Genomic DNA, 14,928 nt, shown 5'->3' with positions numbered 1-14,928 from the left:
GCTAACTCCTGGGCTAGCTCACTGATGGCCTAACTTGCTAACTCCTGGGCTAGCTCATTGGTGGCCTAACATGCTAACTCCTGGGCTAACTCAGTGGTGCCTGAGCCACTACCTTAAGCAGCTGATGGGTGCAAACTCCTTCACACAGAGCTACTACAGTCTTCATTTTCTTGGGTCTTTGTATCTTCTGAGTTAGAAGTTGTGGATCCAGGGAGACTGATGGATTCTCTCTTGATCTGAGGTTACTTAGTGGCCAAGGATTTTGGCAGGATTCCTGGCAGTGACCCTATCAGATTGCCTCCAACCCTCGTGACAGCTGTCATCACCATGTCTCCATAGTCTTGTTGTGGAGCTTATGTGACACAGGTCCCTGGGTCCTACCGTGCATGTCACCCAGTTCTCTGGCTGCCTTCTACCCATGTGGGCTTTAGGTTTCCCTGTTAAGATGTGCAGGTGTGTTTTTTTTCTAACTCTAAAGGCCTGGGACCTCAACATCTTCTAATAGATTGAAGTGTGTTTTTCACCCAACTTGACAGACTCACACCCTTTCATTGGAACTGTATGGCATTAACGGAAAACAGCAACCTGAGCATTTCTTGCCACTCAAGACCTTGTCTGAGTCAGGCCCCCCCTGACAAGGCTGAGGCCTCTTCCTTACTAGGCGTCTGTGCTGGCAGTTCTGCAGCCTCCTCCTTGCATAAACCGCAGCAGACCAGACCTGCCACCTGTGCACCACAGTTCTTTGTTTATTTCTGACAATGGAAGTGGACACACTTGCTCTAAGCGAGAAGCTTCCTCCAGGTTCCAGTCTTCTGCCTCTGTCTTTCTCAGTTGTCTTGATTTGTACCAATTATGTATTTCAGCAGCTTTCTTTGGAGTTCTGGAAATATTCAATTTAGTTTTTTCTATTTTTTATTTTAGGGAAGGATCTACAGGGTGTTCAGGGTCTCATTACTAGATTGGACTCGTAGTGATCCGCCTATTCACAGCCTCCCAAGAGCTGAGATTACAGGCACACGCCACCATGCCCAGTCTCAATTGCCATCTCAGCGTGCCCCTGGAGCAGGGCCAGAACAGCAGGCCAGAGGCTCGAACCCATGACCCCTGCGCCTGCCTGCAGGCGCTTTAATCTGTGGAGCTATTTGGCCAGCCCCAATTTAGTTTTCAAAGAAGTAGCAACAGGGTTTGCGCCTTCTGAGTCCACTGGTTGATGTGATATTTCTTTAATTACATTGTTACTCACAATTCATACATAGCCTGGGAGCTGGCCAGGCGCCCTGGCTGAGGGGACAGCTCCCTGGAGTGACAGAATAGCCTGCTGCTGCTGGTGTGGGAAGGGGAGATCTAGCAGGTTGGAAACAGCAGCTCTGCAGTTGGGTAGGGCCTGGTGGCTCAGGAAAGCACCTGCTGTACTTGGGCCTGGGGAGCACGTGAGCACCTGTGGATGCTGTGGAATTTTGTGTTCAAAGGCTTTATAGAGAAAAAGGGAAAGGGAGCCATGCTTGAAAAGCTGGGTCATGGTGGGCACTGAAAGCTGCGCTGGGCCAGATTTGAGTTAGCCAAATCCCAGAGGACTCCCTTGCGGTGGTGTGGATCCGTGTGAGGGCAGGAGGGAGGCCTGGGATCACCTGGCTCCACCTTCTGCCCTGGCCTCAAGTGGGGGGAGGGTAAGTATTTGACTGTAGAATGTGGAGCCGAGTGTTCCCTGAGTTGGCTTTACTCTCTAACCTTAGTATCGCCATGGCCACAGGTGGTGGGGTCATTTTCTCATTGCAGACAAGATGAACTTTCTCCGCCTGGCTGACCTCCTCAACATCCAGGTGGTCACTGTGAACCTCAGGAGGCACCCGCTGGGAGCTTGGATGCCGCAGGTCTACCAGTCATCCCCGAGCCTCTGGGTCCAGAGGGTGGTTCGGCACAGGCAAGTAAAAGGGGCGGGTCATTTTCCTCCTTAGCTGTTCCTTCCATCTGGACCGAGCGTGTCTCATCCACAGCTGCCCACTGCTGTGGTTTCTAAGGAAGGCGTGGGAAGGGCTCTGGACATGCTGCATTTGGCCTTAGCTACAAGCATGGGCTCTAGGCTGAGCTTCCTCCTGGATGCTTCCTAGGATGCTTGAGGACTGTGGACCACATGCTCTCTCTGAGCCAAGGAAGCTGACCACACTGAGCTTAGGAAATTCCAGCCTCAGAGTAAATATAAAATTGGTATCCAACATGACACTGTGGTTCTGAAAAGTGTATGGTCAGAGTTCACGAGTTAGCATTGTTGGAAACATTGTCAGGGAGGCTAGCTCATTCTTTTACTTTCAAACAGACCGATGGCTTCTGGGAACAGCCATTTATCCTAGTTTTAGGTGTTCCTTCTTCTTAATATATGATCCTGCAGTGCCCCGTCAGTTGAAGCTCATTCTAGCCACAGTGGCTTTTTGCTTATTTTGGCATTTAATGTTTCAAAAAAGTGAACGGGGCTAGGCAGTGTACGTCTGTAATCCTGCCACTCTGGAAGCTAAGGCAGGAGGATCACCATGAGTTCATGGCCAGCCAGGGCTACATGGTGAGTTCAAGGCCAGCTTGGACTATTTAGCAAGACTCTGTGTCCAACAACAACAACAACAGCAACAACAACGAAAGTGTCTAGTTCAGAAGTCCCTGATACAAGTAAATGTCCCCTTTATATTTGTTAATTACCCATCTTTATGTACAGATGCTTTGCTGTTAATCCCGACACTGCACTGTGGCACTTCATGCAGGGGAAGTCCCTGTGCCTGTCTCTTCCCAGGGTGCTGGGCCTTGGGTCTGCAGCATCGCAGTGAGCCCTGGGGTGGCCCCTCCCCTGATTTCCCATAGCCATGCACCTGGCAGGGATCCCCAAGGCACAAAAGATGGCACGTAAGCCACCCAGGGTGGCCTGGTCCAGGCTATAGTCAGGTGGGGACCAAGCTATCATGTTTTGTTTACCTGCTGTCTGTCCCAACTTGGTGAGGAAGATGGGTGGCCAGTCCCCCAGGAGGCTGGTGTGCATGAGGGGCGAAGGGGCCATCAGAGGCTTTCTTAGTTGAGGATGTGCATTTTCTAGGGGCCATCCTGTGTTGACTCAGATCTTCTCCCTGCCCCTGGTTCTTGCTAAGCTTTCATCTGATCAGGTGTGGACCCCAGAGGAACCTGGGATGACAACTCTTCTGTCCCTTGCCCTTGCACTGTTCTCCTTTTCTCCTAGAGAAGAGGGCTGCACCATGTGGGAGGCCGGTGGATACCTCCATAGATGAGGAGTGTGTGTGTGTGTGTGTGTGTGTGTCCTGTACTCACAATGTTGTCAGGACATAAACTAGCCCCTATGAGTCCTTGAACAGAATCATGTGCCTTTTGCTGAAACAGGGGGTGACAAGATGTCTTATTTCTATTCCTGCCAGGGCTTTTGTCTGGGTGTATGACATCATCATTCTAATCAATGCTGTATTCATTGCTCTGGATGAGAAACACCCCTTCATTTCCTATGCAGAATGGCTTTTTCTTGCTCTCTATATTATTGAGATCCTCTTGAAACTGTACACATATGAGCCCGGAGCTTATTTTGGAAGGAAGCAGTTCTGGAACTGGTAAGTGGTGCCCTGGGAGGGAAGAGGTGGCCAAGGGGCTTAAGAGGGGACTTCCTGTCACAGATGTGGGCATATGGTGGCAGTCTCCAAGCTCCATCTGCCTGGTTTTGAGGCATCTTATAATGAGATCTTGGGGACAGGGAACATCTGGTTCAGTGAAAGCTGTTATTCATGATGTAAACTGAGACTGACTCTAGCTAAAATTAGAGTCACAGACCATGGGATCTTTGACTTGGTAAGGATCTTTAAAAATATGAAAACAAGTCAAGCATGGTGGCCTGAACCTAAAATCCCAGCACTCTGGGAGATTGAGGATCATAAGTTGGAGTCCAACCTGGGAAAACTGCTTACCTAGTGGGACCTTGTCTCAAAATAAAAGATAAAAGAAGAGCTTGAGATGAAGCTTAGGACAAAGGCCCTGTGTTCAGCCTCCAGTAGCGAAAAACAAAGCAAAACAAAAATACCAGGAGAACAGGCAAGTGTAGTAGCACATACTGATCTTCCCAGCTGTCTGGAAGGCTAAGGCAGGATGATCACATATTTGAGCTTAGCCTGGACAACTAAGTGTAACCTTGTCTCTAAATAAAATATTAAAAAAGAGGCTGGAGCTAGAGCTCAGTGCAAAGGATTGGGTCCAATCCCCCAATACTAAAGTAAGCAAGCAAGCAAACAAACAAACAAAAGCCAACAAAACCAAATGAAAACATAGGAAAAAAAGACAACAAATCATTTATCTCTACTCTTGTCATACTTCTGACTCCAAAAGTGTGAGATTTTTCCTTACACCAACCAATTATCTAAGCAGATGTTCTACAGTCTGATTCAATTCTGACACTCTCGACCTAGAGTTTTTAGTTTCGAAATTATAGGGATTTTAGGAGTTCTGGCTAGGAGTTTTGAGCCAAAGATAAAGACCAAAGATGCACTTCTACTGCCACAGTCTTGCAATGGTTAGCTTAAGGAGGCAATTCCTTTCGTAGCTTCCTTGGCCCCTCCTTACTCTCTTGGTCAGAAACCTCCACCACAAAGGTACAAGTCACAGGCCTTAGGTTCTTCACAGCCCATGAGGGCTGGATCTCCGGGATCACCACTCTATTAGCCAGGAAACACGCTGCAAAGTACATGCAGGCACAGGGGAGGTGGTCAGTACTGTGCAGTATTCTTCTGTTTTTTGGCAGCCTTGTTGGAGTGTAAAGTCATGACATCATGAAATATATCTTTGATTGAAAAGTTATAGTGCACTTAATAAAAATTAGTACCAATAGTGTATTCTGAAAATGGATCAAGTATCGTTACATGTGCAGACTTACCGTGGAAGACATAGTCATGTGAATTAGCTGATTCCTACAAATTCCTTTGGATGACCCTTCAGAAAATCCAGTGGCTGAAAATTGGGTCGTCCAAACACAATGTTTTTGTCCTCATAGTCACCATCCAAAAATTTTCAGAAATTAGGTTTTGGCTAGAACATTGCTTTGCATGAGATACCAGATACAGGGCTTTCCTGGAGCCTGTGGTGCCCTGAGTGTTTCCTAGATTCCTAACCAACTTTACTTTTGTTCCATTAGGTTTGACATGCTAATCATCATTGCAGCTCTGGTGGCCACCATGGCAAATGCCACCATTCAGTCAGGTCAGTGCCACCAGCTGTTGGCTTCACCACTTGCCAGGATGGGTATCTGATCAGTAGTCTTGTTGAACATCCACCATGACCTAAGAACTAGAGGCCAGAGAATGGGACCACCAGAGAATGACTAGAAGAGTTCCGAGTTCTCGAGAGGGATGGTGGTTTTCTTTGTGTTTAGCTGTACAGTACTTTAGAGATTTTGTTCATAAGGCAGCATCACCTGAATATTCACTTGGTCAAGTCTCCAAAACTGGACCTCTGTCTTGGGCTGACTTTCTGCCTGCACTGGCCTCTCACCACTTCCACCACAGCAGCAATTTGCATCCTTCCTGCCCAGCACTCTCCTGTCTCTCCCCTCCCCTGGCTCTCCCCTCCCCCAACCCCATCCCTTCTTCTTCCTGTTGACAGCAGGTAGGATTAGCGGACAAGGCATAGCTTCTGAACATCATGAGATGAATTCTGGGGAAAGAAAGGTTTGTTGCAGTTCTGTACAACCAGATCCACAGTCACTGCTTGAGAATGAAGTCCACAGCTGCACACATAGTTCAGCTCTGGAGACTGGGGTGAAGTCCCAGCTTTTGCACTGCCTGGCGAGGCTTTGCCTTGTAGAAGTAGTCTGGGATTCAAGACATCACCTGCCTCCTCATAGCTCAGAGACATTATCATGGTGTTTTATTTTAATTTAGAGATCCAACCAACCCAGGCCTTGTACATGCTAAGCACGCGCTCTACCACTGAGCTACAGTCCCAGTCCTCATTGTCTGTTATTGAATTGAAGCTTCATGGTTCCCCAGGGTCCATAGAGTCTCAGATCCCACTGAATAAAAGGGGCAAGCTAGAGGGGCTCCAGAGAAAATAGTGTTTACAGAACTGTGTTCTTTCCCTAGCAAAAAAATATAACAGTCGCCAGATCCTGGATATTGTCTTGATATTGAGGATATTGCGGCTTCTGAGGGTCATCATCAGCATTGAGAGGTACGGATGGAGTGAGGTGCAGTGGCTGCACCTAGGCCAGAGTGCCCTGCTTCAGCCCTACCTGTGGACCCAGAACGTAGCTCGTGTGGATGACCTGGAGTTGCTGGGGGAATGTGAAGGGACAGAAGCCAGTGTAGATGGGTAAAGAGAACTAAGATGTCAGCTCCTTGAGGGGATCTGATGGTCACTTTGGGTTCTGAACTGTGCCTGCCTGCATGGTGACTGCAAAAGGTGGTGGCTGATGCTAACTCCAGCATGCTACCCTTTTGCTTATCAAACTCCACTGCCAATCCTTGCTATGGGGACTTTCATATCCCTGGCTTCCAAGTGAAGATACTGAAGCACAAAGATGTGAAGTCCCTCTCCCGGTGGTGCCCTGCTGGAAAGAGTTGGAAGCAGGGTGCACACTCCAGTCTGACCCCAAGGCTTGAACAAACCCAGCCTTGGTTTTGATAGGTCCGCTTCCTTCCCACATCTGGGGGCTGGCTCACTTCTCTAGAAAGTACTCAACTGTTGACTTAAGCCTCCAGGACAGCCTGAAGTCAGGCTCGATTGTGATGGAGGAAAGAGGCAGGGGAGGAAAGCAGGGGCAGTAGAGTGGCTCTCCAGCCTCAGCGCACATCTCGCTAGTGCAGTTTCCCATAATTCCCTTTCTGATGTTGGTCTAGCTGGCTTGTGTCGCTCCAGAGGAAACTGCTGGTGCACTGTAACTTAGTTGATGGCATGGGGGGCAATGCTGACAAATCCTTGGGCCAAGTGCTGCCAATGTCTAGGCCCAAATGCAGGACCAGGGTGGGGATCGTAAACCCTCCATGCTATGGGGTTCCTGTAGCTTCCTGCCTTCCCCTCTTCCTGACATCAGAAACTGTTTTATCCTAGGTTCCGGGTGATAGTCACAACTTTGATTAATATCGGTCCCACGATGCTGACATTTGGTGGGCTTGTCTTTGTAAGTAACTGCTCTCTATTGCTATTTGGTGTGAAATCAGTAGTGAGAGGCTCATGTCTGACAACTCCCAGTACGCCTCCTTTTCTTTCCTTTCCATTTTTAAAAATAAATCTTTTTGAACATGAAAAAGAACACCCAAACTATATTGTATGCTCAGGGCATGGGGGTATTAGATTCCAGTAAGCTTTATTTAAAAGAGGCCCAGGGGAGATCGGGTAGTCCAGAGGGTTGGGCCCTATGGTGTTGCTCGGATACTTTGGATTTTCTGGGTAGCAACACCATTCTGTTTTCTTCCTGAGGCTGCTTGGAACTCTTGACTGGAGTCAGTGACCATTGCTGGGAATACAGTGGGGCCCCTGTTCACCCTCAGAATGGGAGGTGGCTGCTCATGGGGAGATCTCCCTAGGTCTGCACTTTCCTTGTCTTGTCCTTTGGGCGCCCCTTGGTGACTCCTGGCTGCCTCCCATCCTAGGTGGTCTACTACGCATTTGCTGTCATTGGGATGGAGCTGTTCCATGGCAAAGTCCAGTTCTTTGACCCAAATATCACATCACCTGATGCCCTGGTGTGTGGCAACCCAGCCCTGAAGGGGTCAGCATTTGCCCGAGACAGGTACTGCAAGAACAACTTCAACGACCTGGCCTCTTCCTTCATTGTGCTGATGGAGCTCACAGTCGTGAACCAGTGGCATGATATCCTTCTGGGGAGGGGACTGGCAGGGGTCCGCTGCTGCTTCCTGGAGGGGCCTGGTGCCTGCCAGAAGTCAACTAGGAAAGAGAAGGATGCCTCCCCAACTTGCTGAATTTCTCAGAGGTCTGCTTCCTTAGCCTTCCACTCCTCGCAGGTGGCTTTGCCCTCGTGACACATCAGGTGGCAAAGCTGTACTTCATCTTGTTCCACATTGTGGTCGTCATCCTTATTGTTAAGTGAGTAGCCTCCTACCACCCGGGACACCCGGGCTCTTTTTCAGAAGGGCCAACTACTGGGCACTTCTGTTCTTCCTTGTTTCACCCTCAGGTAGGCTGTGTGTGTGTGTCTCCTTGCCCCACTGAAGCTTGAGCCGTGGACAGGAGGGGTCTCATTTCTGTTGACATTTGTGTTCCTCTGGGTGGGCACCTGTGTCTTGCACTTCAGTGTGTAATGTACATCTGAGGGCCTCAGAAGGGATCCAGGGTCTTGGGTGATCTTCCTGCCTTTCCCCCCAGAACTGAATCAACTCCCACACACCAGCTGTGCCACATCTGCTTCAGCTCACCCAACTGTGGGATCCACTTGCACCCTAGGGAGTCAGTTCCTTTGGTTTTCTGCACTGGTCCTTTGCATTTCCATGGGTAGAATGGGAATTGTCCTTGGTGGGTCCTAGTGGGATGGGCACATGTCCCTGATGAGTCCTAATAGGATGGGCATATGTTCTTTGGTGGGTTCAGGTAGGGTGAGGACATTCCCACTGGTGGGTCCTAGTGGAACAGGAATGTGCCTTGGCAGGTGCTAGTAGGTTAGGAATGTACCCAGATAGATCACAATAGGACAGGGACAACCCTCAAAAGCTTTGACTCTAGTTCTTTGGTTCCATATGTGAACTGCACTGACCAAGTTCCTATGACCACTATGCTTCTTTCCCATGATTCTCTAGGAGGTAATGGGTTTTGGGTGGTCCATTCCCTCCTAGAGCCTGGAGACTGGGTTTCTTGGGGTGACAGCCAAGCATAGGGCTGTCTAGTTACATTGGTGCTGCTTTGGCCATCCACTGTCTGTGACTGTAGTCCAGGAATGTCTCCGGAATGTCCCGGCAGGGGGTTGAACTGGAGGAGCCTGAGAAAAGCACATAGATGGAGGGAGAGAGCTACCCTCAGAGGTTCAGGGAGACAGTGCTAAGTTCTAGCATGGGCAGAGGGAATAACAAAAATAGGCTGTGGGGATGATTCTGCTCTCCTCTGAGGAGCTCATGAGCACTGAGAGCTGTGGTCCTCAAACCAGATGAAGGATCCATGATGAACAGTCCATGAGTTCATCCACTGCAGACCACCAGGCTGGTGTCCTGCACAGATGGAGGACTGGGCTCTTTGTCAGAGACAAAGACAGTCTGTAACTCATGACCAGAGCAATGAGCAGATTGCCAGTCCCCAAGGCTAGTGTGGCCAGGGCCAGACAGAGCAGGTGGCCATGTAGGTGGTGCCTCTGATCTAACCCCTGGCTTCTGGTGACCTTTCTCTGGAAGGTGACCGGGGTTATTTCTATTCTGAAATATCAGAACATGTACTCCGGGAAAGGAAAGGCCAGGGCCTCCAGATCATTGTGGCAAATCCCTGCCTCTTACCCTTGTTCTCTCTCAGTATTTTCATAGCGTTCATCTTGGAGGCATTCTTTGTGGCATATTCATTAGGAAAGAGTGAGATAGAAACCGCCATAGAAAAGAAGATCCAGGAGCTCGGAGTGGGAATCCAGGAGTGAGTAGCCTGCTTCCCTCGGTGACTCAGACTCTGACCATGTTTAACCTGTCAGTGTTGCACTGGCATCTGGCTTGGTCCTCTGTGCTGGACGGGGACCACTGGGCCACAGCTGGAAGGCCATGCAGGGGCTTTGATGCAGGTGCTGACTATGTTCCTGTGCTCTCTTCCTGCTCCAAGGGAAGACATGCAGGACTGGAAGCTCACTGGTGACACAGGTGCCAGGGATTCCAGCTTCGGTGGCAATGACGGTGACAACAGGGCAGAGGCCTCGAAAGGACTGTACTTTAGAATTGCGTCAAAAAGTAAGTCTCACTAGATGCAAAGCTGGAGTGGACTTCGCTGTCCTGAGCACAGGTCCAGCCATGGGTGGTTTCGGGTGGCTTGAGGGCAAGGAACAGGCCCCTCACTGCTTGCATGTAGCTCTGGTGTCTCAAAATTTCTGCCTCTCCTCCCTCCTTCGCAGCCACCACCCCTGCCACTCCTGTTGACCTTTCAGCTCCTGGTTGCCTGCTCCGTCCCTCCATGCTGCTGTGAGCCTTTGTAAATGCTGCTTCCTTCCTTGGCTTACCCAGGCAGCCCTTTTCAGGGGACCTCCTCTCCCCATGATCCCCAAGAAGGCCAGGTGTTCTGTGAGGCCCCAGCTTTGCTTTCCTGGAAGGGGCACTTTCATTACTCAGTGACTATTTTGGTCTGATTCTGTCGTCCTTGCAGATGTGACACAGTGTATGTGCAGGGCCACGCACGGCTCTTGTGTTCTCCGGGGGTCTTTAGGGTCTAATGATGTTTCTGGGGCATAGGACCTCTGTCTTGGTTACTTTTCTCTCATTGTTGAGACAAAATACCCAATACCTCAAATTAAGGGAGGAAAGGTTTATTTAGCTTACAGTTTGTGGAGGTTTCAGTCCATAATCAGCTGGCTCCAAGACAGAGCAGTATGGCACAGGGACAACAGTTCAAGGCTGCAGAAGACAGAAAAGCAGTAAGAGCAAAAAGCGGGAAGCAGCCTCTTTTCCTCTTTTGTACGCAGGCTGTCTGCTTAGGCCTTATCTGTGCTTTCCTGTTGCACAGGTCCAAGATGTTTACAAAGTAAGGACCCGGGCCCCATTGAGCCCATTGGTTAAGCTTCTAAACCTCTCAGTTCTCAAGCTGAGACAATGGATCAACCATTACCAGCCCTTAACAAGTCTTTGTGTCTGTTTCACTGATTCTCAATGAATTAACAATTGCGGGGTAAACCTGAGCCAGGCTGATCTTGGTTTGAGCTTGGTCTGGAGCGTAGCGCAGATCACAGGAGGAGAAGTGTGAGCATCCCGAGGAAGACTTCTCAGTCCTCAGGGCTGTGAGGGCGGGACTGCAAGCAATCCACTCAGCAGAGAGAGTAACTGGTCCCTCTGCATCCTTCCTCTCAAACCCGGTTTGGTTACAGTGCTTGGCGTTTAGTCTCCATGCAGGACGGTCCTTCAGGAGAGCCTGGGTTAGCCAGGCTGAGGACTCCCCGGCACTCCCATACCAACAGATCTCATGTGTCCCTTTCTCCTAGAATACCGGACTGTGGATGCCTTGCTGCAGCGAATGTTTGAATCTGAAATTACTCCCAATGATGAAGGCCCCTCCCTGGAAGAGATTCTGAACTTCTCACCCAGCGACATATACCCCAAGAATCCTAGTTTTGAAAACAGTGCCTGATTCTGAACTTGTGAGCGTCCTTGTCTGGACGCCAGGAGAATCTGCATCCTTTATTTTGTACGAGCTAGCTGGAGATGGCTTTTCCAGCCTGGGCCCATTTTCTGAGCAGATAAGGCTGTGGACAGGCCTTGCTTGTCCTCAGTGGTCAGCTGCATGGTATGGGAAGCCCACTGCCATGTGCCCCACCTGGGGGTGACTCTTAGGTTTGGTCCTGAGGGTCCACACCTGGAAACCAAAATAAGCTGCCATCTTTTTCTACATATGCTAGCTGGAGATGACTTTCCCAGCCTGGGATCCCTGTTGTGATCAGCTAAATCTGTGAATCAACTTGACCTGTCCCAAGTGGTCAGGTCACTTGGAGGGTCTTCCTTAGGTCACAGAAGGATGGGCAACCTGATGGAGCGATTATGCGGAGCACTTGTGCTACTCCTGTCTGTGTACACGTGAAGACTTGCCGGTGGGGACAGAAAAGCTTTCCATTTATTCTTATATGATAGCCATTCTATTAAACTTATACTATGTTACAATGTTACATGAATTGTGAATATTTGAGAAACGACAACTTACGTTCTTCTTGGAGGGGACAATAGCATACTCTCAAGGCTCCTTTAACTGAATTACAGTCAAGCATGATATGTATTCTGAGGTCACGTTTCCCGGATGGGAATCTCCCAGCACAGTGATTTGCTCCCTCTTGAAACTTAAAAGGGATTTAATGTATTTATTAACTTTAAAAAATTGCAATAAAATGGAGATAATCTGAAGCTTTCCATCGTCATGTTTTCCCAGCACAGAGTACAGTCCTGCTGAGTGCACTTATTAGTCAGTTGCTGCTACAAGAAAACATTTGAGATAGTTGAAGTATGTTAGTCCTGGCTTCACAAGTTTCAGTCCGTGGTGGCTCAGGCCTGTGGCCAGAGCACGTGGAGAGGCAGTACCTCACGGCAGGAGGACGTGGCTGAACAGGCTGAAAATGACAACTGGGGAATCAAGAGATGGCAGGGGGTGGGGCTCAGTGTCCCCTGCCAGGGTCTCCCCTCGGTGACCTGCCTTCCACTAGGCTCCACCCTTAACGGCTCTACCACACCCTAATGGTGCCCCAGGTGGTCGGCCAAGCCTTTCTGGGGAGCTCTGGGGAGCACTCACTCAAGCCGCAGCACATGCGTGTACTGTTGTGACTCCTGCTCCACCCTCCAGCTTCACAGCTTTCCCATGTCACCAAGCAGAACCTCTGTGCCTGCTAAACAGCATCTCCCATTCCCACCAGTGCACGTCCTGTCTCTATGACTTAGACACCCATGGATGGCAGGTACACTTGGAGCAGGTGCTTCCCGAATCCTTGGGGCACCCTTCATTCTTCTGTGCTTGTCACAGGCCTCACCCAAAGGTAGGGGAGTGAGAGGGTAGTGAGACCTGAGCCATGAGCTCTGCCATGTGTCACGTAGCCACAGGACCCAGCTTGTAGGAACTGTCCCCTCAGTGCTGAGGGGTCTTCCAGGCCTTGTGTTGCAGGCACAGAACAAAGGCTGCGAGCGGAATGGCTACGTACTGCCTATGTCACAAAGAGCCCCTGGAGCCCATTTACACATATGTCAATTTAGAACCCTGACCTTCCTCTCTGGGGAGCTCTGGGGAGGAGGGAGGGTGAGGACAGTGTAATGCTGACTCCTGCTCAGTCAGTGCCATAGCAGAGTCTGTTTGAATTCAAGTTGCTGTTCCTGGCTTAACACCACTGCTGGTGTTTGGCACTGTGGCTCTGGAACCCCACTGTCACCAAAATCGCCAGGCACTACCCCCCTCCATGGGATCAGTGGCGCCCTACCTTCCTTCCAAACATCTCATGGAATAGCTAACATCTAGGGTTGTGTGACATACCATACCAGATGTGTGGAGCTGCACTTTAATTTTTAAAATTTGATATATAATGGGCATTTGTTTTTAAAATTAGCAGGACATGTTATCATTTAAGGAATTCAATCAAGAGATGTAATCAGAAGTCAAAAGTTGTTCTTAGTTTTTCTCCTCACTCCTCTCTTCACTCTTCCACTCAGGTTGATACCGCCTTTCCAGTTCTCACTGCAGTTTATCCTGCGGCTAAATGGGTCCATTTATAGCCACGTATATCGTGGATATTCCTATGGGACGTAATGCTTTTTTATTTAACGTGTGTTATATACTGTATATTGTTGAACCTCCTGCTTTTTCTGCTTGCTGATTCATGATAGTACAAACACATGTATATGGACCGAGTGTTCGATCCCAGCAAGTTGCATGATTTAAGAATTTGGCGAATAGCAGACCTGTACGCTGTTTCAAACAGGCAAACTTAAGCCAGGATGGAGTAGACCTGGTTGTACACAGTATGTACTTTGTCTCACAGGTCTCTGGTCAGATGCTCGTGGCCGATAGGGGGTGCCTTGCACAAGGGCTCCGAGGGAGGGAAACCAGGGGTGCTGCGGGAGGGATCCCCTCGGTAATCCCCCCGGGTTTCTTCCGCGCTTCCTCTGCCCACAGGCTCTACGCCGCATGTGGATGCCCCGCTGGCGCTGGCAAAAGGCTGGGGCCACGTCGCCGGGGCTTCGAGCCTGCCTGGAGTCTTGCCCTAGGCTGGTTGGCCTTTCCCCCGCTGGGAAGAAAATGACAACAGAACCTCAAGAAGCCTCGCGTGTCAGGGGCAGCACGGAAGGGTAGAGAGAAATCACCCCTGTCTTCTCCTCGCCACCTTGTGGATTCTCTGTTGTCCTAACAGCCTCGTGGCTCCCTGTCTAAACAATCCAGAAATTGCCTGAAACATTCCTGGATGGAACCAACAGGAATGATGTATTTTTGAAAAAAAAAAAAATAATAAAAAGAAAAGAAAAAAGCAAATTAAGACCGTAAGAAGAGAGTATTTTTACTTTCCAAACTGGCAGAGGTCAAAGACTGATTTGTACTGTCAGTAAAGGTGGGAAAAAGGACTTATACAGATGACAGTGCAGTTGGGGGGGGCATAGTTGCAGTTACTGATTAAAATTTAAATGTCTTTGCTTTTGACATGTACTTTCCCCAGGAAAAATTTACACTGTAGACATAGCATAATCAGATACTACACAGCCACCAAAAAGTGTGAGGCCACTGAAGTTACCTTTTCTACCACACATTACATGAGAGGATGCAGGAGGATGACCATGGTGTAAGAGATACAGTGTCTAGAAGTATACACAGAACCATTTTTGGGAGTCAGAAGAAAATGAGCGTGTCTGTCTCTGGAGGGGGAACATGATGGCTGCGGAAAAGGTGGAGGAAGCAGTTCACCATGCACTCCTGAGTTACGTGTCACCTGAGATTTATTTTCATCATAATGTTGAGGAAAGAGAGGAAAGGGGAGGAGGAAGAAAAGCCAGCCAGGGCCATAGGGCTCTTCCAGCTCTAAGAGTCAGTGAAGGCTAAATTGGCTGTTAGAATTTTATAGCTCATTAATGATCTATACGGCTTGTAAGAAAATACCATTTTCTGCATTTTTTCCATTCAATTGTACTTTTAAGAAATAGGCTTAGGCTGTTAGAAGTGTTGGTCATTTATTTGTCATTCCAGTATTTATCTTATGTTTTATTCTTAGTAATTCTTTACTATCATGAAAACTTTTTCTTAGTTCAATTGTTTTGA

General features: G+C 49.0%; 1 protein-coding gene across 2 annotated transcripts in view; it reads left to right on the top strand.

The window, feature by feature from the left end:
• Positions 1 to 11,640, top strand: part of LOC101568677 (two pore calcium channel protein 2-like) — a 40,464-nt gene extending 28,824 nt beyond the window's left edge. The window contains exons 10-19 of one of the 2 annotated variants that reach the window (XM_004633234.2): positions 1,777 to 1,921; positions 3,411 to 3,596; positions 5,165 to 5,229; positions 6,111 to 6,198; positions 7,078 to 7,147; positions 7,620 to 7,839; positions 7,983 to 8,073; positions 9,481 to 9,594; positions 9,775 to 9,899; positions 11,138 to 11,640. In XM_004633234.2, the coding sequence (XP_004633291.1) occupies positions 1,777 to 1,921; positions 3,411 to 3,596; positions 5,165 to 5,229; positions 6,111 to 6,198; positions 7,078 to 7,147; positions 7,620 to 7,839; positions 7,983 to 8,073; positions 9,481 to 9,594; positions 9,775 to 9,899; positions 11,138 to 11,283 (1,250 nt within the window). In that variant the 3' untranslated portion in view covers positions 11,284 to 11,640. Of the gene's footprint in view, positions 1 to 1,776; positions 1,922 to 3,410; positions 3,597 to 5,164; positions 5,230 to 6,110; positions 6,199 to 7,077; positions 7,148 to 7,619; positions 7,840 to 7,982; positions 8,074 to 9,480; positions 9,595 to 9,774; positions 9,904 to 11,137 lie in introns of both variants that reach the window. The other variant, XM_023717509.1, reaches the window with a different exon arrangement.
• Positions 11,641 to 14,928: the final 3,288 nt, after the last annotated feature.

This window comes from Octodon degus, unplaced genomic scaffold, assembly GCF_000260255.1.
Source record: "Octodon degus isolate 3935 unplaced genomic scaffold, OctDeg1.0 scaffold00052, whole genome shotgun sequence".
Lineage (NCBI taxonomy): Eukaryota > Metazoa > Chordata > Mammalia > Rodentia > Octodontidae > Octodon > Octodon degus.
This window is presented reverse-complemented; position numbering and strand designations above follow the sequence as displayed.